The sequence below is a fragment of the Callionymus lyra genome, chromosome 10 (genome assembly GCF_982586985.1).
Source record: "Callionymus lyra chromosome 10, fCalLyr1.hap1.1, whole genome shotgun sequence".
In the NCBI taxonomy this organism is placed as follows: domain Eukaryota; kingdom Metazoa; phylum Chordata; class Actinopteri; order Syngnathiformes; family Callionymidae; genus Callionymus; species Callionymus lyra.
The window spans coordinates 26974595-27001332 of NC_141827.1; the positions used below are offsets into that span (position 1 = coordinate 26974595).

General features: G+C 37.1%; 2 protein-coding genes across 2 annotated transcripts; one reads left to right on the forward strand and one right to left on the reverse strand.

Annotated features, from left to right (window-relative positions):
- Positions 1-7613: 7613 nt before the first annotated feature.
- On the reverse strand, positions 7614-15798 carry ilrun (inflammation and lipid regulator with UBA-like and NBR1-like domains). Its single transcript, XM_087800962.1, has 5 exons — positions 15467-15798; positions 13084-13238; positions 11926-12123; positions 10360-10664; positions 7614-9597 (listed from the first exon to the last, which is right to left on the reverse strand). The coding sequence occupies exons 1-5, from the start codon at positions 15622-15624 to the stop codon at positions 9562-9564; spliced, it is 852 nt and encodes a 283-aa protein (XP_087657088.1). The 5' UTR covers positions 15625-15798; the 3' UTR covers positions 7614-9561.
- Positions 15799-17776: 1978 nt separating this feature from the next.
- On the forward strand, positions 17777-21068 carry snrpc (small nuclear ribonucleoprotein polypeptide C). The gene is made up of 6 exons (XM_087800896.1): positions 17777-17827; positions 18283-18325; positions 18640-18748; positions 19660-19719; positions 19923-20003; positions 20748-21068. Exons 1-6 carry the CDS (start codon positions 17820-17822, stop codon positions 20864-20866), a joined length of 420 nt encoding a protein of 139 aa, XP_087657022.1. The 5' UTR covers positions 17777-17819; the 3' UTR covers positions 20867-21068.
- The last annotated feature ends 5670 nt before the right edge of the window (positions 21069-26738 follow it).

The window sequence follows — 26738 nt, forward strand, 5'->3', positions numbered from 1 at the left end:
CAATAGCACTCATGTATTTTGACAACAACTTAAAAAAAAAGATTAATCTCTTGTCATTGCTTGGATTTTCCGTTCATTTTTTGATGGTTTAATTAAACGAAAAACAACATTAGACAAAGCTAATATTTACCACAGATTACAATAATAAATTAAGCCCTTTTTTTTTTTTCTTTTTTTTTTAAAGGCGAAAGATAAATGTTTTATCCATCGAGTGTAACTGATATATTTGCGATGGTTAAGCTGGGACGATTTTTTTTTTTTTTTTAAAGGGTGTCTTCAAACCGTGTCAAGACTTTTCTCGCAGCTGTATGTTTGTAGACACGCCAAATCAAACCGAGAGAGACGACACCGCTTTTTTTTTTAGCCCCCGTGCAGAACCTGGTCATGCCAACGTGATGTTGTCGTCAGCGGGTAGAAGACGTCGTACAGCAGAAATTTGCATGGCAGTTTTCTCGGAAGAGCGTTTGACCTTCTCTTAGGCCCTGGAACAACATCGTCATGCTTCAGAGACAATGAGATCACAGATGGCTGAATGTCAAACACTCGAACTGGTCCAGTGTGACGCGGAGGTGCAGGTGTCGCTAATGCAAACATGGAGTCGACGCAGAACTGTCAATACGCTCGCAGACTGTTAGATGACGAAGCGACCGCCTTTCATCTTCAATGGATTATTCCTCTCTGTCCCGTGAAATAAGCAGTTTTGTTATCTTATTGAGCGATCAACCTTGCACTGCGATATAATTCTGTTGCTGTTTCCTGCCTCTTTGTCAAACGGTCATGAGCGTGTTGGAACCTGCACACCCAAACAAGTGTTGGCTTCAAGACAGTTGTTTTACCCAAGGGTTTGCAGATGTGTGAGGATAGCGGTCAGACGTGCCTGAATGCAAAAGAGGCCAAGAAATTGAATGTCACCGTTTTTTTTAATGTTGACATGGATGGTGGACTACAGCGCAGACGATTAGTGGTCGTTGTTAAAGTACCCCCGACAGATTCCGTAAAGGGTGAAAATCACATTCAGAGATTCAATTTTTTTGACGTAATTTTGAAAATATCTTTCTTTAACCCTCGTTTTATCTCAGGGTCAACACATTTGTTTTCAGGCCTCTGGGTCACCCTGACCCTTTTATAACGCAAGGGTTAATTCACACTTGTCTTGTATACATTCCATTGTTAAGGAATATACATATGTCAGATTAGAATCCAGTAGGATCTGGAATCTTAAAATTCCAATCTGTACTAGTACAGATTTGAATCCTACTACTGTATTGGGATCTACATTTTGGAATTCCAATCTGTCCTAGGACAATCTACAATTCTAATAGGAAAAATTTGGATTGTAATAAAACCCTAACCCTAACCCATATCAATATTAAGATCCCAGTTGAGTAGCAGGATTCCAGATCCACATCCATCCATCCATCATCCATCCATCCATCCATCCATCCATCCTTCCGTCCATCCGTCCATCCATCCATCCATCCATCCGTCCGTCCGTCCATCCATCCATCCATCCATCCATCCATCCATCCATCCATCCATCCATCCATCCATCCATCCAGCCATCCATCCGTCCATCCATCCATCCATGTATATATATATATATATTGATTTATTATAATGTTTAATATGTGGTAGAAAATGTTCTCATATACTTTGTTAGTAGTTTTATTAAGACACACAAAAAAAAATCACTATGCTGTGATTGGTCAAGCAAGAAGGTGTATCACCGCACGTCATCAATCCTTGAAGTCCCCACCTCCAAGGGACTCATTGTATAAACAAAGCCGGGCGCGATTACAGCCGTCTGGAGGAGGAGTGAAGCCATTATTACATCATAATGGACGCCGCTCTTTTAACCTTTCGTTCGCCCAGATTTCAGACATAGAAACACTAGCCGGCTTAATTGTGAATAAACTGTAAAAATCTACGGTATCTGGTCAGTAATTAAAGATTTAAACCTGATGATTTGTTTTTTCCTTCAATCCATTTGAATCATTCTAATGCCTGAAGCTATTCATAAAAATAAAAAAATAAAAACATTTTTTTATGATGCCTGAAGTTTTCACCTACACTTTTATCCTGAAATATCCGATGAACTTTAAACAGTCACTAACAGGTGGGGAACAGAGATTGTCAATTTTGGCAAATACGTATGTGATTGCTTTATATTTCCTTGAATAAACAAACATATATCTGGATTTTAATCAAAAGGAAGAGATTTTTAAATTCAATATTTTATTTTGCCTGCAGCGTTTGCAGTCAAACCTGCTTTTCTACCCTTTTCCAATAACTTTACTTCCCTCTCAAAGTGCAGCATTGTAGCTAAAGCTGAGTATATTTCATTTTGTCGTTCCCTCGCGTCCTTCTATCTGCTCTCACCATCACTTCTAGAGAAGGCCAGCGAGTGTCGAAGAAATGTCAAGCAGTTATCTAACAAAACAAACTTATTGAGAGAAATACAAGTCAATATTTGTCTTTGGTTGCTGTCACAGCCCGGCACATGCCTTGACAAACATTACGCCTGCATGCATGATATCTGTGTTTCAGACGATTATAACAACAGCAACATTTAGTTTTTGCATTTCGTACATCTCGTGCTAAAGTTTTACTTTTATTTAAACAACTAAAAACTGCTTTTTTTGCTGCAGTTTCCCAGCAACAAAGTAGTTTTGGTTAATTAATAACTTGAATACGTTGATATAAAGTTTTAACTTACCTACTTTTACTTTATTTTTTTTTTACCAAAATGGTGACTCATAACTAGTCTTAAGAGCAGTGGGCGATAACCTTTCTTTAGGGGCCGCATTTTATAAAGTGACTGTTATGAGAGGCCACAAGATAAAAAATAAAGGAGAAAAAAAAAACTAAATATAATGAGATAACTTAAAATAAAAGTTACAAAAATACATTGAATAAAAGCTAAATATTCTAAAATTCTTATTTTATATAACTTTTTCAACTGATATGTAATAACTTTCTATTTTTATTTTCTTTATAGTTGCCTGATTCTTTTTGAGGGGCAATGATTACTCGGAAAATTTTCATAAATGGAGGACAGAAATCTTAAAACAAAAGCCCAGTAAGCCATATTTGGAATTGAATTAATAAAAACAATTAATACCAATAACCATTAAACGTAGTAATTACAGGTTCTTTGAACGAATGAAGGCTACATCAATGCAGTAAAAAGGGCCACACTTGGCTCCTTCTCAGTTAACTTAATATCTGCACACCATGTGGACACAGTCTATTTCCTGGTATCTCAGGTAAAAAAAAATATTATTGGTGACTCAGAAATGTCTGTCCTTGTTGCTGGACTGAGGGCATGCTATATTTCAAAGGATTCTTTTAAACAAATGTTTTGCCTCTGAAAACATTTCAGTGACGTTTTCATTCAGTCATGATGGTTAAATATATTAAATATGTTTTCACTGACTTATGATCTGTAATTAATTTAACTGATATAACCTCAAAGAAGGAGAAAATATGTTTCCAGAAAGTAATTAAAAGTCCTTTTAATCTCTAAAGTTCGAGATTTGAAAAATGAATGAATGCAACTAAAAAAAAAACACTCATGACTGTAAATTAATCGCAATTAATGGCATGATTGACAGCACTAAATGTGAATTATCATAACCCACAGAAAAATGCAGTGTGAAGCTCCAAACAAAGAGACAACACAAGGGATACCACACACACATTTGTTTTCAGGCCTTCGGGTCACCCTGACCCAGAGATAAAAAAAGGGGTTGAATGTGTCAAAAGGCTTTAGAAAAAAAAGACAAACCAATAGCATCAATGTTGATATTGTGATCTACAAGATTTTTAAACTCTATTTTCAAAAAATTAGCATTCAATAATTGAGTTCTCTTGAGACATGATGATGTTTAACTGATCCTTTAAATGAATAACTAAAAAATGTAAACTGACATCATCTTGTTCTTTAACTCTTCACTTAGGATTTGTAAACATTTGGCTGATAATTCAACAGGACAATTCCATTGTTTGCTTTTTACTTGGTTTTTTTAAGGTATAAAAGCATAAAATGGATCAATAGACAGATGGTGAGCGACAATTATTTTCAGTTGCATTAGTAGTTTGTGGTTTATTGTTTCCTCTGCCATATTGAAAGTGTGAGCGTGAATCCTGAAATACTGAAGCGTTGTTTTAGGAGTAAACATAATTTTTTCAAGCTGGTTCTTTTTTATGTACAAATGGCGGTTTTGTTGGTGGAAGTCACATGTCTGTCTCTAGACAAACTGTCTCTCAACAACAACAAAAAATACTGAGAAACTAGAAGCTTCTTTGTTCACAATGCTTTATTTGCAGCCACAGAAAAGCAACTGAAACTATATGAACAACATTAATTTGTTTACATAAATTCAACATTTTGTCATTGCTACCATCGTGACATTGGGTTCAGCTGCATTTGACCCTTCAACAGGTTTATCAGATTCGTTTTTAAATGCCTTTTGGTTCTGATGATAATGTTTTCTCCGTCGTTACGCCTGTTAAACAACACACCAGTCAACATGGATCATTGTCCACCTATGAAAGTCAACAAAGCACCAGCATTCGTTCTGTTCTGGATCCTTTATTGTTTTTGCTGTACTTGATTCCCCTCGGTAAAATCATTCAGAGATTTCCTGATGTTTCTTATGACATTTTGCTGATGACATCTAGCTCTACTGCTCTTTTGATCCAACTGAGCTCCAGAGGCTGAACAGTTTAGTCAATTGTTTGCTAGAAATCAAACAATGGTTGAGTGAAAACACTTTGCACCTAAATGTGGACAAAACTGAAACTCTGGTTATTGCTCCTGATGATATGGTTCCAGGGTTGAGTCAGTACTTGGGTGACTTAGGTCAGTCTGTCAAACTGAGCCTGAGAAACCTGGGTGTTGTATTTGACAAAGACATGTCTCTGCAGAAAACTGACCAGAAACTGTTTCCTTCAACTGAGAAAAATCTCTAAACTTAGGAAAACGTTGTCACAACATGATCTGGAGCTTGTAATCCATGTACTATTGGTGTCTTCTCGTCTGGACTATTGTAACAGTTTGTTTTGGTGTCTAAACAAGAAGGATCTGTCTCGCCTGCAGTTGATACAAAACTCTGCAGCGAGAATTGTGACCCACTCTAGTAGAAGAACTCACATTTTTCCGATCATTAAAATTCTTCACTGGCTGCCAGTTTCTTTCAGGATCAACTTTAAAATTCTGGTTCTTACTTTCAGATCTATTCATGGTCAGGCTCCTCCTTACATCACTGATCTGATCCAGCCTTACACCCCAGCTCGGGCTCTGAGGTCTGTGGATCAGAATCTACTGATGGTTCCTCGCACACAGTTCAGGACCAGAGGAGAGAAATCCTTCCAGGCTGTTGCTCCTAAACTTTGGAACGATCTTCCTCTCCCTTTGCGCGAAACATCTTAAGACATTTTTATTTGTTCAGGCTTTTCCTTGATTTTCTGAGACTCCTGTGTTGTTCTCAGTATTATCTTGACCTTTAAAGTATATATTTTATTGATTAGTATTTTGATTGTTTAAGCGCTTCGTGACCCTGGTCTGGAAAAGCACTATATAAATACAAATGACTTACTTACTTCCTCCTTAAGACCACAGTGAAGTGTTTACCAGATATTTTGGACTATAAGGCCTACTTTAAATCCTTAGATTTTCTGAAAAAACAACAGTTTTTTGACTTGAGAAAATAATAGTAAGTAAGTAAGTAAGTAAGTAAGTAATGGTTATTTGTAAAGCACCTTTCTAGACCAGGGTCACAAAACGCTTTAACAATCAAAAACAATACACATTTAAAATATATACTTTAAAAGATCAAGACACGTAAGACAAACAGAGGACTCCCAGAAAATCAGGGAAAAGCCTGCACAAATAAAAAGGTCTTAAGATGTTTCTTAAAGGAGTCAGTAGATCAATCAAACACAGAGGGAGAGGGAGATCGTGCCAAGTGTGTTTTCACTCAGCCATTGTTTGATTTCTAGCAAACAATTGACTAAGCTGTTCAGCCTCTGGGAATCAGTTGGATCAAAAGTGCAGTAGAGTTGGATGTCATCAGCAAAAATGAGGTAAGAAACATCAGGAAACATCTGAATGATTTTACCGAGGGGAATCAAGTACACCAAAAATAATAAATGACCCAAAACAGAACCTTGAGGGACTCCACACAACAGATCCGCTGATTCAGACCTGATTTGATTGGCAGATACACTAAAACTGCACCCAGAAAGGTGAAAAAGTATGAGAACCATTCTAACACAGACCCAGACAGTCCCACTTCATCCCTCAGTCTTCTCAGCAGGATCTGGTGATCAACTGTGTCAAAGGCTGAGGACAGATCCAAGAGAACCAGAACAGTGTGGCATTTTCGTTAATTTAGCCAGTAGCACAATACTTTCCAGCTAAAATGCTGCTTTAACAGTTATTGGTATCTAAATCAGTTTGTGATATTTCATTGAATAATCTTAGAGGATGTCTCATTTACTTAAATCCATGGGGTTCACAGAAGAGTCATCTTACCTTCTGTCCATGCTGGGCTGATAATTAATTTATGACCCCGGTCCTCCATGAATGAGCTGTTTCTTTTATGGCTGAGATATTGTAACAACTTTGATTATCAGGGTCCAGGATGTTTGAACACACAATTTTAAGATAAGACAGTACAAGAAGAAACCATAAGGAAGTTCATGGATGGTGAGGACATCAGAGGCTAGAGAAGATGCAAAGCAGTGGGATAAGGTTGAGGATTCTGACTTTTTAAATACGTTACATGTCAACTAATGTGAAAACTCAAACTCTTCTGACTCACTCACATGTTTCAAATGTTGAAGTCTTCCTCTCCAAGATGCAGTAAGTCCCTCATCATGCCCATGTTTTGAAGTTATTACTTTATAAAGTTCTCACCCATCTGAAATCTCAGCAAACGAGAGGTTACAAGAGCGGAGTCCATTATGATGTAATAATGGCTATAATCCTCCTCCAGCCAGCTGTAATCATTCCCACTTTGTTTATACAAGGAGTCTCTTGTAGGGGAGACTTCCTGGATTGATGACGTGCGGTGACAAACCTTGATGTTTGACTAATCACAGCAGAGAGGACGTGGTTGTTGTAAACAACTTTTTTTTTTTTAATCATTATTCATTGTCCAGTAAAACTTTCTTAAGGGCCATTGGTTTGACGCATGTGCTTTAGGGGCTCCTACATAATTACACATTTTTCACAGTAGAGAAAAAACAGCACATAAATATATTTTTTTAAAACAACTCAAAAATAGTTTAAATTCCAGCTAAAGTAGCACACATGCCCTTTTTGGTTATTCGGTTGATTTTTATTTAGTAAATGTTTTTCTATCAAATTAATTTGTCCCACGCTATTGAACGCATCACAGCCATTTAGTCAATGCAAATTATTTTTGCATCGTTTTTAATTTCTAAAGCACTTCAAGATGTCTGTTTATTCGCGTATCATGTTGACAAAAGCCTTATTTTGCTAATGACTGAATAAAAGTTAATATTAAGTTATTATATAATGAAACATTATGATTAAAAATACATAAAACACCGTTTTGAGTTGAATTGAGTCATACAATGGTTAATACAGGGAGGAAAAACTTTATTTTAACATTTTGTTTCAGATACATTTTCCAGTCTATACAAACGTTCACCCTCTCACCAGCTTTCTCATACAGAAACTCCATCCCCACATATTCCTCTCATTTTCTCTATCACAAAAAAAAACATTCACCAGAAATAAAAAGACAACAGAACAGTGTATACCGTATCGGACTCTCAATTCAAACACTAAATAAGACTAGAGACTAAAATAAGATGTTCAAACATTTACCCTTTTTTTGAAAGCCAGGAATACACAATCAAATCTGCTGTCTGAACAAAATTTAACCCCCCCCCCCCCAAAAAAAACTTGGGTCTCAAGATGATGAAAAAAAAAGTAGTGATGCAACAGTAGTAACACAACAGCACCATCGATGCTGAGAAATCACGGAGAATGTTTGACTGTTAGCACCACCTGTTGGTCGAAAGGACTAATGGCAACTTAAATAAAGATAATGAATCAGCTCTTTTGCGTTTTTTACCTCACAGTATTTGAAACCAACAACGAGTATACACCGCCTACTGTCATGGGAAAAGCAAAAAAAAAAAATTTAAAATAAAATACACACACACAAGCACACGAAAAAACTAAAAAGTCCCCAAAACTATAAAAGAAGAATAGATTGTAAATGGCTTTTTGTCATCTTTTCATAGCTTCTGTAACGCTCAGTTTGCACTTCATAAAGCAAAAAATAAAGAGGAATCAGGACCCTGTGCAGCGTGATCTGGACCTATGGTGACGTCACGGTGCTACGTCTTTGGGAGAAGAGAGCGAGGTTCCTACACTGGGACCAGAAATGAACGGATCGGATAAAGTACTTGCTTTTCAAAGACGACCCTAAATATATCAGGAATGACCACTGGTACAGTTATTTTACAGGTGAATGTCATAGAGAGTCTTCTGCCTAAATTGAACATCTGACTTTGAATCCCTTTAAATTGATATAGATGGAATATACAAAAGTTTCAGAATTCTCAGTTATTATTTAAAAACAAAAGACAGAAAAATGTGTTTAAGGTGCATCATTTTTTCCAATTAGAGCTTATTACTTTGACTTTCCAACTGACTCTATACCATTTAAAGGATTTTATGTGTCATATTATCCTATAAATAACCTTTAATATTTTTATATAATCTATGGGATTTATTTTAAACCCGCCTATGGATCTTTTTTTAATGGTGCTGGTCACTGTATAATTTGTCTGTGCTGTTCTATTACCATGCAATAGTATATAATCTGGTCACAAAATGAAGCTTTATTAGGTGATGAATGTGTGACAAGTACCGGTTATAAAAGACTTGTGACTATAATGTGATTAAGTTCAACTAAAAATAGTGTTAAACTTCATAATAAAAGGTATATCATAGTGCATGTTGCTATACAAGGGCCTCCATGGTTGTTTAACTTGGTGAAAAATAACAGTTTTATACAGAGATTATAAGCATTCAAGTCATTAGATAAGTTGTTGTCTTGACACAAATGGACGGCAAAAGATTCAGGACAATATTACTAAAGGCTTTGTGCTCCATCACAGGACATAATGAAGATTATTTAGAATCTGTATTTGAGGTCTACAATCTGTGCAAATAATAATTTGGAGCTTCTATTCGGGGATTGTAGCGCCTCACAATTGCACATATTTCTCACCCAGTGTAGGAGTCCCGACCTCGGCAGGGAAAAGTGGATGTGGATCCCATTTAAAAATCAGGTGTTTTCCAAGCATTCACACATGCGTGCAGGATTTAGTGTGAGATGTTTTGCTGATGCAGAAATCCATGGCACAGAGCTTTTGTGTGAAGAAACCACAGGACGAGGAGAAAGGTTGTCGTGAGTCAATAGAAAACAACGGTTCCTCGCCCGTCAGACTTGTTGGTAGTTAACGTCTCCCAGCATGATTTTGGCTCAGTGTCCACACGTGTTTTATCATGTTCTAGCTCTGGCCAAATGGATAGGGTCCATGAATCCCCTGGGAAAACAAAAGAGAGCAGTTAGGACAGTTAGTACTTAAGGACACAAGGTAACTTAAGTAGTTTTCCATTGTTATTAATGGCAAAAGAGGTAAATATCTCATGTCGAGGCAGTACAGAGGTAGTTGGATGTTTTTAAGTGTATCTTTTTGACAAAGAAAAGTTAGCCCCATTCATGACCGTCATACTGACATACATTTTTGTCTATAAATCTAAAATAGAACAGAAAACTCTAAAAATTCTTAACATGACCCTTAACATGAGGGTGAGTAGAAAATTAGTAGAATTTTTATATTCATTTTCTTTTAAAATAGACCATGGCTCCGAAAACAAAAATATAATATCGTCAACTTTAGGCTTACTGAGAGAAAAGTTTGGTAAATATACATTGTTGTATTTTTCATGCATTACAGTTGAAAAAAATCTAACATTCACACGCCAGCTGATAGAAGCTATTGTTTTACAGTATACGCTTATTTTTAACTAAAAATTATTTCTTTTAAATCCGAAATGGTGACCAGAAGGCTCGAAAACAAATGTGTTCAGAGGTATCCCTTGTGTTATCTCTGGTTCAAGGTCAACCCACGCATTATTTGTTGGGCCTTCTGGTCGCATTGACCCTGAGATAACACAAGGATAAAATGACCTCTTGACGAGGTCATACATGTTTAAATGTTACTCAACATTAACCCATGTTGTCTCTAGCTTGTGATATTTTAATTCTACAAGGGGTTCCTAGAGGTGAGTGGAGTCCTACACACCTGTCCGTATGTGACCACAGAAAGGTTGGTTTGTAGACCATTTGTCGCTCTATTTACAGCATTATGAGACAGTCCGTTTTGATCCTGCTGGATGGGCTCTTGCGTCGGGTCCCAAGTCCCCCCGGGATCTCTGCAGCTTTTGTCTGTGGCGTCGTGCTTGTTCTTCTGCGGTGAGGCGAAAGGGTTAAAGTCTCCTTGCACGTTGCGCTGAGGCTGCGTGTTGAACTCCGTCTCGAACGAAGACAGCTGCTGGGTGACGCCGAGGAGGCCGCCCACTTCTACGCTGAGGATCACCCAGATGACGTCTGCGGGAGGGGGAGGAGCTTCGTTAATTAACACGGCAATTAAACTCTCTGTGTGGCATCAATATATACTGAGAAATTCTTGTCTTGATGGAGAAAAAAATAATTGAAGAAGAAAGGTGACTTGAAAAAAAATATCAAAAGAAACAAATTCAAAACACATAAACAGATATAACTTATATCAAAATAAAAATGGGTAGTTGTCCAACAATAACTTCCCACATGACCTTGTTTTATAGTTTTATTCTATTCAATTTTATTTAAATTGTCTTATCATAACAAAGTTATCTCAAGACACTTTACAGTTGAAGTAAGACTATAGTGGAGAAAGGAAAAACAGATCCCAGCAATTCAACAATCACATTGTGTCTTCCTTTTAGAAGGCAGAAACCTTGAGCAGAACCAGACTCATTGTTGGCGGCATCCTGCTATGACCGGCTGGGAGGAAGGATGGGGGGAGACAGATGGATGGAGAGAAGAGTGAGGGAGGATACAGTAAGAGAAGAAATAATAAAATAAAATAAATAAATAAACGATTCTGCCTTGTTCGATAAAATCAGCGGCAAATCATTTGGAGTTGGATAACTGTTTGGATACATCCATCCAAACAAACACAATAAATACATGAAGATAATCAAAAACTTCAATAAACACATGCAAAAACATATTCAAAAAATTCAAAAGTTGCCAAGAAAAAGTAAAAGTGCACGTCAAGCATGAGGGAGAGATCTGTTGGTACATCTTATGGCAGAAGGATCAAAGAAACTAAAATAAACAAAGTATGTCTATGTGCAAATATGTGCACGACTGGTCTCAAATGTCATTGATAGTAAAGAAAATAAATACAATCAGGGAGTGCAGAGCTCTGCCAAACAACTCACAAAGTCCACATGTGTAAATACAGAGGAAATCTAAAAAATAAACAACAAACGGCAACAATGACAGCTCATGGAGTCATAATCTGTATTGAACAAATCCCACAAAACAGGTTTAATGTGCCCCACCAGTTGGTTTTGCTCAAAATGAAGTAGATCGAAGTTTGTTGTTATTGACACCTATTAAATGCCTGTGATTAAGATAAGGTTGTTGGAATGATTTACTGTTAAAAAACAGTTTAGTGAGAATCAAATTTAATCGGCCAACAGGGCCAAAAAATTTGGGGCCCTTGGTGTTACCCTTTTATGAATGAAAACATGGTGGTTATTTCCACGAGTCGGCAGCAAACTCCACCAGAATATCCATAAAAACCCCCGAAAAGTCTTACCTCCATAGAACAATCCACTGGCCGTACACATCCTCCACTGGCCCTGGTACATGCCCGGAGAAACCGGACTTCTCATCTGTACACTCACGTCCGCGATTTCTTGAGGGTCTAAAGACTTCACCATAACTGTGTTCACGTGTCCGAACTGATCCCCGCCGATGTATTTTAGACAAACACCGGACGGCCACGACTCTGCACCTGCGAAGGAAGATGGATTAACAAAAGCTAATTATTGGATGGAAAAAAACAAAACATTAGAGGCATCTGTAGGAACGTATATCAGTGCCATCAGAATATCGAATGATTAAATCTAACGTTTTTAATTTGTTTCTTGTTCTGTGGAAAGGTTAGACTTTTATGAAGATATAAGTCTTAGAAACAACTTAGAGGAAAGTACCTATTTTACAGAACAACTTCTAAAGAGCTTGAAAAATCAAGCAGAGTGGGTTTTGAACTTGCAACTCCATTAACTCACAGAGCTATAGAGACTTTGTAGGTGGTATTCCAGTCACAGATAGATGCGAGATGTAATGTCAGCTTTTTGAGTTCCAAGACATTAAAACAAAGTTGACAAACTCCCCGGAGAAAAACTTAATTGATGAGCTAGAGCTTGTATGTCGTCACATGATCACTCAGCGTCACATGATTGGCTGAAGGTTGCTTGGTCCTATGTTGGTATCGTCTAGTGGCAACGTCATACCAGCAATACAAGCAACCTATTGAATTTTAAAATATTAAATTCAAATATATGTATTTTGAAATATTGAAATTAGAATATCAAACTCTATGGGTAAAATTTGTTTGTGAATTAAATGATCAAAAGCAAACAAAAAACAATTGTTCAATAAAAATCTATTCAACCTTTTAATATACAAATGATTGATTATTATAATTAATTTATTCAATAATTTATTTTTAAAGATTAAACTATTAAAAAACATTTCAACGTAAAAAAAAAAAACAACATTTGAAATGCTAAATAATATAATCATTGAATATTCTGATGGCACTGATATACTGCCATACATCTGAATTATTTGTATTAGAGATTAGAGATACTTGAAATAAGGGTAAAGTAAATTATACATGCTAACGCTACAGCATGATTCAAGGGGCTAGACGGTACTTCTGTGGGGGTTTTTTTAACAGATAACTTGCCTGTGTTTTGTATTCTCCATGTTTTGGTGAAGGGTGTATCCGGAGGTACCGACTCTCCTTCTCCGATGGTCACGTCCTCAACGAAGGACATGGACGGTGTGTTGATATTGGGACTTTCGTAGTCATAATATGCACCGATGGCGGCTTGAAGGTTCCTATCCAGACACGGAGAAGGCCAGCGTTATCAGGAGAACACGGTGACACAAGGTTCGATAAAGAATACTCTTGAGAAGGGCAACTTCTTTTGACAAACCCCACTAACATGTTATAAGGTAAGGTAAGGTCAAACTTTATTGATCCCTCACTATTTCCAGATTTTCTGACATGCCCTCTGCTCACATCGGTCCCTTTGGAGTTGCACTTTTAAGAGGTCTGACTGAAAATCTGAAAGGTGTTATAGAAAGCTAACATGGCCTCAAAAGGTGTTGAACCTTCAACATTATAGTTTAGCATTTATGTTTAAGAAGCATCAAAAGCAGTGTATGAACAAGACATTTATAACAACAATTTAATGGTTGACATTTTAAAAAATACTGTGAAACTACTTTTACCAGTAACCTAGATTTGTTTCTTTTATTTAGATAATTAAACATAATAAATAAACAAAATGGCTGCCTTTGTGCTTGATTTTGTTTTAATTTTCCATTACCTATTTAGTGTAATATCTTATTTTATTTTAAACTGCAACAACAAAAAAAGTATTTGTCTTTGTCTTTAATAATGTTAAACTTTTAATTTTAATTATGTGAACCTGGAAGTGATCACGGTCACTCAAAACTTGAATTAAAGGCTGATTTTCATGATGAGATTGCTGTGTTATCAGCCAAAGACAATCAAAGATACCGGCTATGACCCACATTTTAGTCTAATTTATTTCAACTGTGGAAATTGGAGTTTAATTGGTTTATATTTAAGGATCTTAAAAGATAGTTTTTACACATGTTTAAGATGAAATAATGAACTACAACACTGCAGAAGTCAGATCACATTGATATGCATAACATTTCCTTGTTTGACCTTTAAATAAAAAATAAACCTTATTATTTTGACTATAACCCTGCAGTAACATTTTGCTTTACTAAATAACTAAAGATACACGATATGCGTTGTAATTCAATTCAGTTCAGTTTATTTTCTCATAAACTTTCCCACAACGTTCCTCACTGTCGTTGACACTTTAGTTGCGTGACTCAGCAAAACAAAGAATAGTAGAACTAGGAAGCTCAGATCAAAGGTTGGCGGAATAATAAGTACCTGGTACTTTCTGGAAAGTCCCGGAAGAGTTTTAGCTACCAGGCACATAATAGTGAAGCTAGTTTCGACAGGCGTAATTAAAAAATTGACGGTTGTGAATCTTTAAGATCTCTCAGCATCTGTGACTTAATTATTAACTTAAAAATATATAATTCCGATCAATACCATTTGTTGTAAGATGGGTGGACCATCGATCACAACCGATGACATCATCGGGTACAGTGACGAGTCACTTTAACTGGCTCTGAATAGTTTTTTTTACATAACAACCCCAGTAATAGGGATGTTTATTGGCAAGAATTTAGCGAAATGATACGTATCATGATACAAAATATTGCGACACTGTAGGAACAAGGATATAATTGTAGTATTGTACAGGAGTACTTTTCTCTGGTGTTGTAGTATTTACAGACCACATGACTAGGTTCTTTATCTTTAGATTAAGATTGTGTCATATTGCACATTCTTTTTATTGTTCCCGTTTCCGTCCATCTATATTTCCGTGTCCGTCCATCTATACTCTTGACATCTTATCATTGAAGTCGTAACTCCTTTTCTTTCTTTTTTTTGAAAGCAAATATATCTCCACTTTAAAACCCGCCGGAGTTGACTGTATCCTCTCGTGCTCAGTCATTATCACTTCAGTGTTTGTTCAGCTGCAGAGGACTGTCGCCATTTGGTGGCCGGAAGTTGAATAGCCAACACAAAAACAACAAATATTGTATTGTAAATTGTAAATAACAATTATTTAATTAATTTACACACTTTAATTACGTTTAAATCATAAAGAACTTGGACAATTTTAAAAAAAAAATGTTTTAACGTACATACAGTGCTGTTAAATGTCGATACGGTATCGCTGGAAAAAAAATCGCGTTATTTAGTCGTATCGGTATTTTGTTACACCCCCCTCTACCCACTACTGTATTATACACTCGGCCTCACAAGTTTAGCGAGAACCTTTAACCGAGTATTTTACTTCTACGGCGGGGAACAACCTGAAGTGGTCGCTGGTTAGCATTAGCGAGGAAACAGGTTGACGTCACGTATTTATAACAAAATTAGCTCGAGGCTAACTTGCTACCGAGCGTCTCGCGACCATCGCGGGCCTGAGAATCCTCGGACTCACCAGTTCGTCATGTCCAGGAAGAAAGCGCAACCGGCGGGGTTGAGCTGGAAGCCCAGCAGCCTCTGGAACTCAGAGATGAGGACGTCCTTGTCCGTGGTGCCCATGCAGCTGAACTTCTGCATCAGCTCGGCGTCCACGTCCATGTCCGTGCCCTCCATGGGTGGCGGGGGGTGGTGGTGGGGGGTCCCCGCGGCGGACACGGGGGTGGTACGGGGGGGAAGAGGAAAAGGGGGTCCTCGGGGTCCACTATCAGTTCGGTCCGAGGCCTTGTCCGGCCATAACAACCAGCTCAACAACAACAAGCGTCATTGCGCATGCTACAACCTGGGGTACTGCGGGTGACGTCACCACACTCGGGGCGTCACCTTCGCCAATAGCGTAGTGGGCGGTGACGTCATCTGTTGCTATTTGAGGCGCCGCTCTCATTGGTTGATCAGTTGGAGCCACAAGTTTGCCGTTTTCTGCTGCTTCTTTCTGTTTCATTTTCAGAAGCCTTTCTTTTATTTGGTTATTCTCATTTTAGATTAGATAGATGTATAGATTATCTTTTTATTTCTCACAAGGGAAAATTTGAGTTACAGCAGCATCAGGGGAAAAGAAGAATACAAAAAGAAACAGCACACATAAAAAAGAATAAAATACTTAAATAAGAATGCAATACAAATATATTCAAAATTAAAAAAGTTGTTGAATTCACAAATTTACAAAATTTACAATATTTAAAAAAGTCCATGTGTGTTATTTTCTGATGCAGTTCTTGCTTTGGAGTCTCACCGCAGCAGGGAGTAAGGACCTGCATACCTCTCCCTCACACACCTCATCATCCTGTCACCGATGGAGCTCCTCAGTGCAGTGAGATCAGCAGTGAGGTCCATCTTTGTCTTTGATGAGGCCGTTGATGGCGGAGCCGTCCGAGAATGTTTGCAGGTGGCAGGTGTGTGACAGGTGTGAAATCTGCAGTGCTCAATGTTCACTGTTCCCACTGCTCAGTACAGTCTCTGACACACCTTCTCGGGTTCTCATGTACTGTGGATGGTTGGTGAGGTAGACAGCTCCAGCTTGTCCCTCAGGATTTCCGACCTGATGGTGTTGAAAGCGCTGGAAAAGGATCCTAACGGAGCTTCTGGGGATGTCCAGGTGAGAAGGGTTCGATGGAGGAGGAAGATGATGGCGTCTTCCACACAGGCTGGTACGCAAACTGCAAAGGGTGGAAGAGGTCAGGTGCTTGAGGACCAGCCGCTCCAAGGCCTTCATGAAATCGGAGGCCTTCATAAATCTTACTATAATGTAATGTAAAGGCTACTCTTGTCCAGCACCTTTCTGTTTTAATATCCCCATTTTACTATCGAATATTTTCTACAGAACAAATAAGCAAATACAGATATATTGAGAGTATTATTATTTACTTAAATTAATGGGGTTTTTTTGTTTGTTTTATAGAGCATAATAATACATACAATACTACATATAATTATTACATTTTTGTATGCCATCTTAAATGTTTGAGTAACAACTTTTTATTTATTTATATTTATTTAGTTAAATCTATTCTATACTATATTCCACAACACCATTATTAAAAAATAATAACTTTAACTATAATGTAACATTTTCAAATCTGACCCTATTGCACCTGTTTATTTATTTTTTCTCCATCTTTTATGCCATTTTATCAACTTTTAGTTGCTGCTGCATTTTATGTTGTTTTAATGTGTTTTAATATTTTAATGTTATTTTCTGTTGTAAGTGTTTATTTATGGTGACCTTGAGTATCAAGAATGGCACCTTCAAATAAAAACTATTATAATCCTATATTTATTTTTATTATATACTGTATCATCAACCGTAAATCAGTGACTCAAAAGTTTCTAAAGAAAACGTCTTCAGGTTTTCCAAAGCAAAAGCAAGAATAAGAAAAAATTAAAACGGGGATAAATAATGAAGGAGAACCATTTACCACTTTTTAATTTTAATTATTGGTATTAATGAATATTGAGAACCAAAGTCAATATTCATGCAAAACTTTCCTACAAAAAAAATTATCAACAGTACAACAATAGATTTTACAATGTCCAATATCAACACTTAAAACCATTCTTATGAGAAGAGCATCAAAAACAAATCGAGGAAAAATTGAATTTCTCCGTTGGAAGTTTCTTCGAGTGAATTTTGTCATATGCTACTACCTTCTAGAGAAATTATTTCCAGTTCGTTTTAATGAAATTAAAAACAGGCAAAGCATGTTTATAAAGCTCTACATAGGAACCAATCTAGTTTCAGAGGCGGAACTAACTATTGGCGGACGATAAATTGTGAACACCAGTGTGACGCGCTCTACACGGAGCTCGAAAAAATGCCCAAGTAAGTACACATATTATGCATTTTACTGTCGATTGTTTTGTTATCTTAGTCCTCGTGTAGTCGTGTTAAGCAAACACAATATAAGTTCACCTAAAACCGGTGATATTAATTTACAGAAAGCTATTGAAATCGACCGGCTGTTTTGTGAATGAGCGCTAAGCATTGTTTGGGCTCCGTCTATTTACTGGTTCTAAACCTCGAGGCTCAGATGTTTTCTTCTTTAATCATTATTTAAACCCATCGTCGACACTGTATATATTCTTGCGCTTAATCATATTAATACTTGTACATAAATAAATGGTTTATAATTGTGTTTTTGCTGAAATGGTATCGGAATCTTACCTTGTCCCACATTGTAAGTAACATGTTGTAGATATCAGATATAATGCTTAGTTAAATAATTATAAAATAATTCTTGAACTATTTTCTTACCGATTTTTCTCGTCCTTTTACAGGTTTTATTGTGACTATTGCGACACGTACCTCACACACGATTCGGTAAGTGATTTAGGTTTGCAAGATAAATTTCCTCGCCAAAGGGAAAACTTTATTGTTCGGGATTCATTGCTTGTAATCGTCTTTAAGTCTAACCATGAAAGATAAAGTTGTAATGCTTTGTTGTAGTGCTGAACTCATGGATATGTTTCAGATATTTTCCACAGACTGCTTTGGTTTCCCTCTCATGATGTTCAGCCCGTTAAATTTATTTTATATGGAGCTCATCTCATTAAATAAGTGATTCCTGTTTGACAGAAGCCATTATTATTTGTTAAATAAAATGTATTGATTGACTCTTCAATTTATTTTTGCAGCCGTCGGTGAGGAAGACCCACTGCAGTGGCAGAAAACACAAAGAAAATGTAAAAGACTACTACCAGAAATGGATGGAGGAACAGGCTCAGAGTTTGATTGATAAAACAAGTAAGGACACGGCTTTCTCTTTAAAAAAAAAAAAGGCTCAATGTTTTTTAAATCTGTGCTAAATTAAGCAGATTATAAAGTTTGATATAATCGTTTCAGCAAAATTAAAATACTTTGACTCACTGGTTGGAACTTTATTGATCCCTTGTTAAAATTCCTTTTGGAAATGATGTTTCCTGTCCCCACACAAATAAACAAGGTCAGGAATAACATGAAATAAAGGCGCTTTACAAATAACCTTTACTTACCTACGTACTTACAAATGAGTTTGATTGCAAACTATAGTTGCAGCATTTGTTGCAACATCTGACTCCGAGCACATTTTATCCTAAAAGGAAGCTGCCCTTTAGTTGCAATAAACTCTTGGTGATGATTCCCGTTTTTATAGTGAAGCTGTTGATTAAGACTCATCTTCACCATGTAAATGATAAACAAGGTGTTAACTGTAAGCTGGTGTTACAGCCCACATGACTTTTAATTGCGTGTGGGACGCCAAGATCTCGTCTTAAACTCTACATCACGTTTACAGGATCGTTTGAGCCCCCTCAGAGATTATTAATCCCAAATCCCTATGAAAGATGTAAAGCCAATGTGACAGCACTGTAGTTTTATTATTGGGGGGGAGTTGGGGAGACATATAAAGATTACTGTTTAAATTGTTTGAAACTTTACTTAAAGAATCCATAAACAAGACGATCCTTTTCTTTCTTGATATTTTCATGTTTCTGTTCTATCTGTTTTTAATTTATAAATGCATTTTATTTGATAACATATTTTGGCAACAAACCCAGGCTGACTAACTTGTATATACAGATCCTTAACTGTGTCATTAATATCCTATTGTACAACAGTGAGTCGTATCAAATATTTATGTGTAAGTGTTTGAGTATTTTTCTTTATTCTCCCGACAGCGGCTGCTTTCCAACAGGGAAAAATCCCCCCCACACCATTCCCAGGTGCCCCTCCCCCAGGTAAGTGCAATAACTTGACTGTTCAATTTCAGTTTAAAACTGGATTATAATGTCAAATGCAGCTTCAGATTGACACATGTGTAGTCACACAGTCACAACTGTATTATGTAAACACTCAGTTTAACATAGAACTGTGTAGAAGACCCCTGTTGTTAGACACAGGTGGCTTGTTTACTAAAATGCAGACGCTCTCCCTCGACCAGGTATGTTGCCGACTCCCCCAATGGCTGGACCACCCATGATGCCCATGATGGGACCTCCGCCGATGATGCCCGGTGGGCCTGGTAAGGCTTCTTATTGATTATGTTGTCTGGTTAAGATGTTTAATCCATCTGACATATTTAAAACATTTTTTTTGCGGATTTCTCTGCGTTTCCAAATGATTAATGAACATTTTGTTATATTTGCTGCCAGCATTTGTACATCTGCTATTTTGAGTTGTTTTTGTTGTACAAAAATATGTATTAATTGACTATTGTTGACTCTCAATGTGGCTCTTTCTAACGATTATCTGAATCTCTAAAACTTTCACACATAATTTGAATTAAATCTTTGCCTTTGAACCCTTTACTTTCAACTCTCACCAAAATACCTCCGAAAATAAATTGAAAACTTTAGGGTTTCTGAAAGGAAGTGAGAGCCTTTAAAAAAGTGTTTGAAATAAAGTAATTTTTATTTAAGGGGAACAAGTGGGTGTTGTTTCACACGTCTGAGCATGTGATCAGTGAGTTTATTACAGGTGTGAAAAATATTGGAACGTTTATGTACCATGTATTCATAATTATAATTTAAAAAAATGACTAACATGTTGGAAATTCATTTTTTGGTCATGAAGTCAAAATCTTGATGTAAAAATAAAAAAACGACTATATATTTTTAGAATGTAATTAATCTTAAAATAAAAACAGATAACGGCCATAAAATCACACTCAAACCCTGTGGAAGTGTGGAACATCTCACGACAGTAGTGACGGACATGAATGTAAATCTGGTTCCACATCACTTCAACACCTCTTGTTACCTTCCAGGCATGAGGCCACCGATGGGAGGACCGATGCCCATGATGCCAGGACCCCCACACATGATGCGTCATCCCCGACCTATGATGATGCCAGTCAGACCGGGCATGATGAGACCAGACAGATAAGACCACGTGGATTTCTTCATCATTGCTGTCCGCACAGAAACTCGACAGTCCCCCGTGTCCTGTTTCTGTGCGGTATTTATATTGGTGTAACACAAACCCCAATTTTTAGAATAATTTTTTTAAGATTTTCCCCTCAACATGTTTTAATTTCTCATTGTTTTTCTTTTGAAAATAAATGGCTCATTTACAACCTTTTCGCTTCTGTTGAGTGGATATCGATTTTTATGAAACCGTGTCCTTGTTTTCAAAGGCCACTAGATGGAACACTCATGACCATACTTGACCTTTGGCTCGGAACGGCTTATTTAAGTTTATTCCGAGGGCGTCGCCTAAAACGACGCTGCATCGTGAAACCTCGTGTTTCGTCAAAAGTCATTGCGATTTCAGTAGAACCACTGAAATACTAAGAGCATTTTTTTTCCCCCACGTCATCACTTCGAGGATCTTTCGTGCAAGCTGAAAATTCTTCTCTTCTTTTGGGGTCTAAATGAGTAATGGAGAGGAATATTTTAAATATGATTTATGGATTCATGGATGGACTCTCGGCTCATGCATGAGGAATCACCGCTATTAAGAGTCACTCTCGCCAGACACGTGTGACAGTCCTGCTCCTGACTCTGGGGATTTACTTCTTACATTCACTTGGTCTTTAAAGTTATGTATTTGACTTTAAAAAAAATCCTCTTCAGCTGTTCATCAGTTTTCCTCAGATGCAGCGTGTGTTGTGCGCTAAAGCTATTTTCTTTTGCAGCTCGTTTGACTGGTAGTTTGAGTTTCTGTCCATCATCCAACTGGTGATTGACCTCTGACCTCATCTTAGGGAGGGCGGGGGGTTAATGAAGAGAACTGCCACTCACAGGGATGTTATGGCAGAGAAGGGAAGAGAGTGCTCGTCCTGACCCCGACTTGAACTCTGGTGCAACCTCCGTAAAGAGATTTTTTTATGTTCAATGTTATGACGACGAACTTTCACATCTCTCGTCTTGTAACACGAGGAAAACTAAACCTGAAACGCGTGAGCAGGACACATGGGGAACAATAGTTTATTGTGGTACTGTAGGAACAAGTATATATTTGTAGTATTGTCCAGTACTTCACTGACTAGAATATGTGCTAACGTCCACTTTAAAATCTGCTGGAGTTGACCGTATCCTCTCGTCCTCAGTCATCTCGTTGGGTTTTCTTGTTCCTTTAGCTGCGGACTGCCGCCGTCTAACGGAAGTTTAGTTGCAACACAAAAATAAACATTAATATATAGTGTTTTTAAATATAGATGCAGTAGTGTGAAAACATACCTACAGTGTTGAGTGTGTCAATATTTTCTTACACTCCTACTCAATAGAGATGAAAAATGATTAAAGATCAACTAATGTGTTGATTTAAGTTTGTCTTAAATAGATCTTGGACCTCTATTGTATCAGTATGTGTCGGTTTGTACAAAACTGTATTTTTATTGAAATATTTACATTAGAAAATGTGCTTAAGACAAACGTATGAAACAGCTGATGATGTACCATGATACAGCATCTTCATTTTGAAAGACCACTAGATGTCACTCTTCTTTATAATCTTTGACTGATCAATTAAATCATTGAAACCTGGAATTATTATCAACTGATAGTGACATCTAGTGGTCTTTTAAAATGTAGACACTGTATCACAATACCCCCATTAGCTGTTTCACGAGGCCTCACCAACCCATCACTAACTAAAAATGTTATTTTGCCAGGTTGGAATTTTATTTTTTTCATGTTCAGGCTCCTTCAACTGCATGTATTTCAACCACCAACCGTTCATTCTATCGCTCCTAACTCTTCCTCACTCTGATGTTCGGTTCAAACTTAAGGACCAAGTCAGTCTGAGCTGATCTGAAGTAGAAGAGCATCTGTAAAAGTGGCCTGTGCGTAAATAATTTGCTGATAATCTCAGTTTTTGAGTCGTAATGTTTCACAGTCTGATGAGCTGCTCACATGAAACCGTCAGATCCGATGTCTGTTGTGCTTTAGGAAGTTTTTCTAGGTCGCTATAAAATCCAGAAGTCAAGACTCGCACATGTCACCCTGCCGTTTACGATTCCTCGCCGGAGACCGTGACACAAACATGCACCGAAATCAGGTGATGCCTGTCAGTCAGTCGCAACGTTTACATCTGATCCTGGCCCTGTGTGGTCCACCTGGAGCACTGCAACGGTTTTTTTCCGCACATGTCGGGCATGTGAGGAGCATCGTCTTGAGGAGTGTTCATGAATATTCAGGACATGAAGTGGAGCGCTGCCCTGAAGGAACTGGAGGAGAGTGATCCCTGCTCAAGGGCGGAGGAAATGGGGTTTCTTATTAGAATAAATATGTACACAGGAAGCACAGACGCACTCGTCTGTCTGAGATACTTGTCTACATTTCGGCTGACCGTTATTTTTTTTAATCCAGTTCCAGTGATTAAGATGTTTTGTTTACTAAACTCACAACCTGTGGGACTAATACAGTCATTACTGAGATACTAGTTATTTTTTAAGGCCTGTTTCATGTTCCTGTTGCACGTGTTCCACGACTTGGAATGTTACACTATGTTGGCCAATGTACTGGGCTGCACATGAGAAAAATGTATATATAGTTTTTTTCTTTAAGACCAATACTGTCTAAAATGTGTTTATTTTGAAAAAAAACCTGAAATAACATTAACTTGTGACTCCTGATATGTCTAGATGCTTGTTTCAGTCATTTTTACTCGATAAATAAACTTGTGAACTAGTGTACATATAGTTAAATACAACCATCTTGTTGCAGAGAGTTAGTTTTCATGCACTGCAATGTGTGTTTTTCTATTTTATTTTTTGCTGTATTGATCTGATTAAACCAGGCAAGAAAAACTACAACAGTAATAATGGCCGAATGAGTGTCATCTCCGAAAACAAAGCAACCTAAAATAAACTAAAAATAACAAGAACCAAAGCTTGTGCCATCTTTACACTTTTACATGACATTTATATTTTAGAACAACCTTTTATTTTATCATATTAAGTCATAATTTGTCCCTTCTATATTGAAAAATAGTTCAATTATATAATGTGGCATTTACACTGCTCTACCACTAGGGGGAGGGGCAGAAACAATCCCTTATAGAGCTGCTTAAACACTTAAGGTAAGGTAAGGTAAAACTTTATTGAAATTGTTTTTTTTCCAATAGCCAGCAATTTTTCATAAACAATAAAAAATAATACATAAAAAATAAAATAAGAAGAAGAACACTTCACTGGTATTTGGATTCTGTGCTATTGTAAAACAAAAAAGCGATGGAAAGACTGGATCATATCTAAGTAAAAAATAAAAAAAACACAAAAAACTAATAGTCAATTTATTGTTTTAGGATTGCGATGTAAACGGAAGTTACTGAGACGTTGAATTTGAATGAAACAACCATGGATTCAGACTTGAAGGACAGATCCTCAATTGATACTTGAACATGTCATTTATTCGATCGATAGACAGGAAGTCGGAGTGTAAGAGCGCGGATCGACTTCCTCTCTCGTTTCTGTGTCTACGACGATGCTCTCCCTCTTTTGTTGTGAGAGGCTGGCGCTGGTACCGACCATGAATATAGATCATCTCGAGGCTCCTGTGGCGCCAAATCGGCCCTAAAATTGTGTCGGTTCTGGTCGTGAATGCGACACTATTGATTCTCAGGTGGACAGAAGCCTGAAGACAACACAGTCACGTGACTGTCTCTCCTGTTCCCTCTTTCGTTTTCTCCTCCCATCCTTCCAACTCCATTCAATCCAGATCAATAATCCCGGTCCTGTTTCTGCTCGGCTGCGGAGTCGTGGCGGCCAGCAGGGGGCGCTCCAGAGCTTGCGGCCAGAAGCAGGTGCGTCGCTGTAGACTCAGCATCCAATGAGACGATTGAGGTGTAGAAACAAATGTCTCAAACTTTACTTGGACTCATTATTTCCATTAATTACTCTTGATAATATCTCAATGAATGTAAGTTTTCTCTCTGTTTTTATTTTTTAATCGTAGATTACTAAAAAAAACGTTTTTATATTTTGCTGAAAAAATCTGTATTATTTCTTGTAAAAGTAACTTTTTTTATATTCAACATTACAACATAACATCTAAATGATATCATTATATGAATATTTAAAAAAAAATAATGTATGTTTTTTTTATTATTCATTTATAGTATAAAAAACATAAAACTGAACAAAAATAATTCTTTAATACATTATATTCTTAAGAAGTGCAACCTATTCTTGACTTACTTTCTTTTGGTATTATTAAAATACATTTTAATAGAACCTGATCTTTTTAAATTATTAATCCTAATATTATTTTTGTAATATATATAGTAGACTGTAATTTTGATTTCTTTCGTTTGTTTTGATCATTATTGTCATTTAATATTTTTATTTTTTATTAAGAATATTGACAGATTTCTTACTCCTTTCCCTTCTTATTAGTATGAATTAATATAAGAATTAATTAGTAGTAATTAATTAAGAATTAATTAGTATGAATTAATATACTTAAATATAATTATATATATATATATATATATATATATATATATATATATATATATAGTAAGTAAGCCCTTTCATTAATTTTCTTTCCCCCGAAAATTCATGTTTTTAATCAAGAAATGTTTTGTATCGTATTGATGATAATTTGATATGTATACTTTGCATTTTTTTTCACTATTTCAATTTTTTTTTAATTTTCTAGTGGACTTTATTTGACAACATCATTAAACTCATTTCCTCTAGAAATACTCATGTGTTAATATAAATACTTAGATTTGAAGTGATAATCTGTATCAAAAACACAAACTGACGATGATGTCATTGTTGCGTCACTGACTGCCGTAAGTTGGAACCACTTGGTAAGGTTCAGTCCAGCCCTGCATGAGTCTGGGCCCCTCAGGAAGCAGGAATCGCTACATATTTCATACATGTGCAGATCTCTAGCCTCACAGATGGATTATTCCGCACTGAAGTGGGTGAATCACAGTGAATCACATTCAATTGAGGCTAATTGGATCACTGGGTCTCTGCGAGTGGCCAAGAAAATGGAATTATTACTTCTTCATCCATGTGAATTGATTTGCTATCAGCACCAGTTTGCTGCTCCTCGTGCTCTGATGACCGTGACCCGCTCTGACCCGATGCTTCTGATGCAGAGACAGTGACCCGCTCTGGCCCGATGCTTCTGATGCTTCGTCATGTTTACTGTGTTCCCTTGATTTTACAAAACATTACAAAACTTCCAAATAGAGAAAAAAGGGAAAACCCTTTCTCTTTAAACCCTTGTGTTATCTCAGGGTCAAGGTGACCCGGACGCCCGAAAACAAATGTGTTTGTGGTATCCCTTGTGTTATCTCAGGGTCAAGGTAACCTGAAAACAAATGTGTTTGTAGTATCCCTTGTGTTATCTCAAGGTCAAGGTAACCCGAAAACAAATGTGTTTGTGGTATCCCTTGTGTTACCTCAGGGTCAAGGTAACCCGAAGGCCTGAAAACAAATGTGTTTGTTGTATCCCTTGTGTTATCTCAGGGTCAAGGCGACCCGAGGGCCCCAAAACAAATGTTTTTGTTGTATCCCTTGTGTTATCTCAGGGTCAAGGTAACCCAAAGGCCTGAAAAAACCAAATTGTATCAAATTTATCTTCACATGATGCGTAGCTCAGTCATTCACGGCCACTCATATCCCAGTTAGCCAGAGTCGTGGCAGGTGGGATCACATTAAAACATTACAAATAGAACCATTGACATTCACCGGTTCATAGGTTGTGGGAGGAAACCTGAGTTCTCAATTCATCTCCGTGTAACATGTTAGTTTTGTGTCACATGTTCTTTCCCTCCTCGTCGTCCTCAGCAGTAG

Coding starts and splice junctions, on each gene's coding strand:
- ilrun (XM_087800962.1), bottom strand. CDS start 15,624: ATGGAGGGCACGGACATGGACGTGGACGCCGAGCTGATGCAGAAGTTC. Junction 13,239..15,466: donor TTCCTGGACATGACGAACTG/GTGAGTCCGAGG, acceptor GTGTCTGGATAG/GAACCTTCAAGCCGCCATCG. Junction 12,124..13,083: donor ATGGAGAATACAAAACACAG/GCAAGTTATCTG, acceptor CTTCCTTCGCAG/GTGCAGAGTCGTGGCCGTCC.
- snrpc (XM_087800896.1), top strand. Junction 18,749..19,659: donor GAGTTTGATTGATAAAACAA/GTAAGGACACGG, acceptor TTCTCCCGACAG/CGGCTGCTTTCCAACAGGGA. Junction 20,004..20,747: donor GATGATGCCCGGTGGGCCTG/GTAAGGCTTCTT, acceptor GTTACCTTCCAG/GCATGAGGCCACCGATGGGA.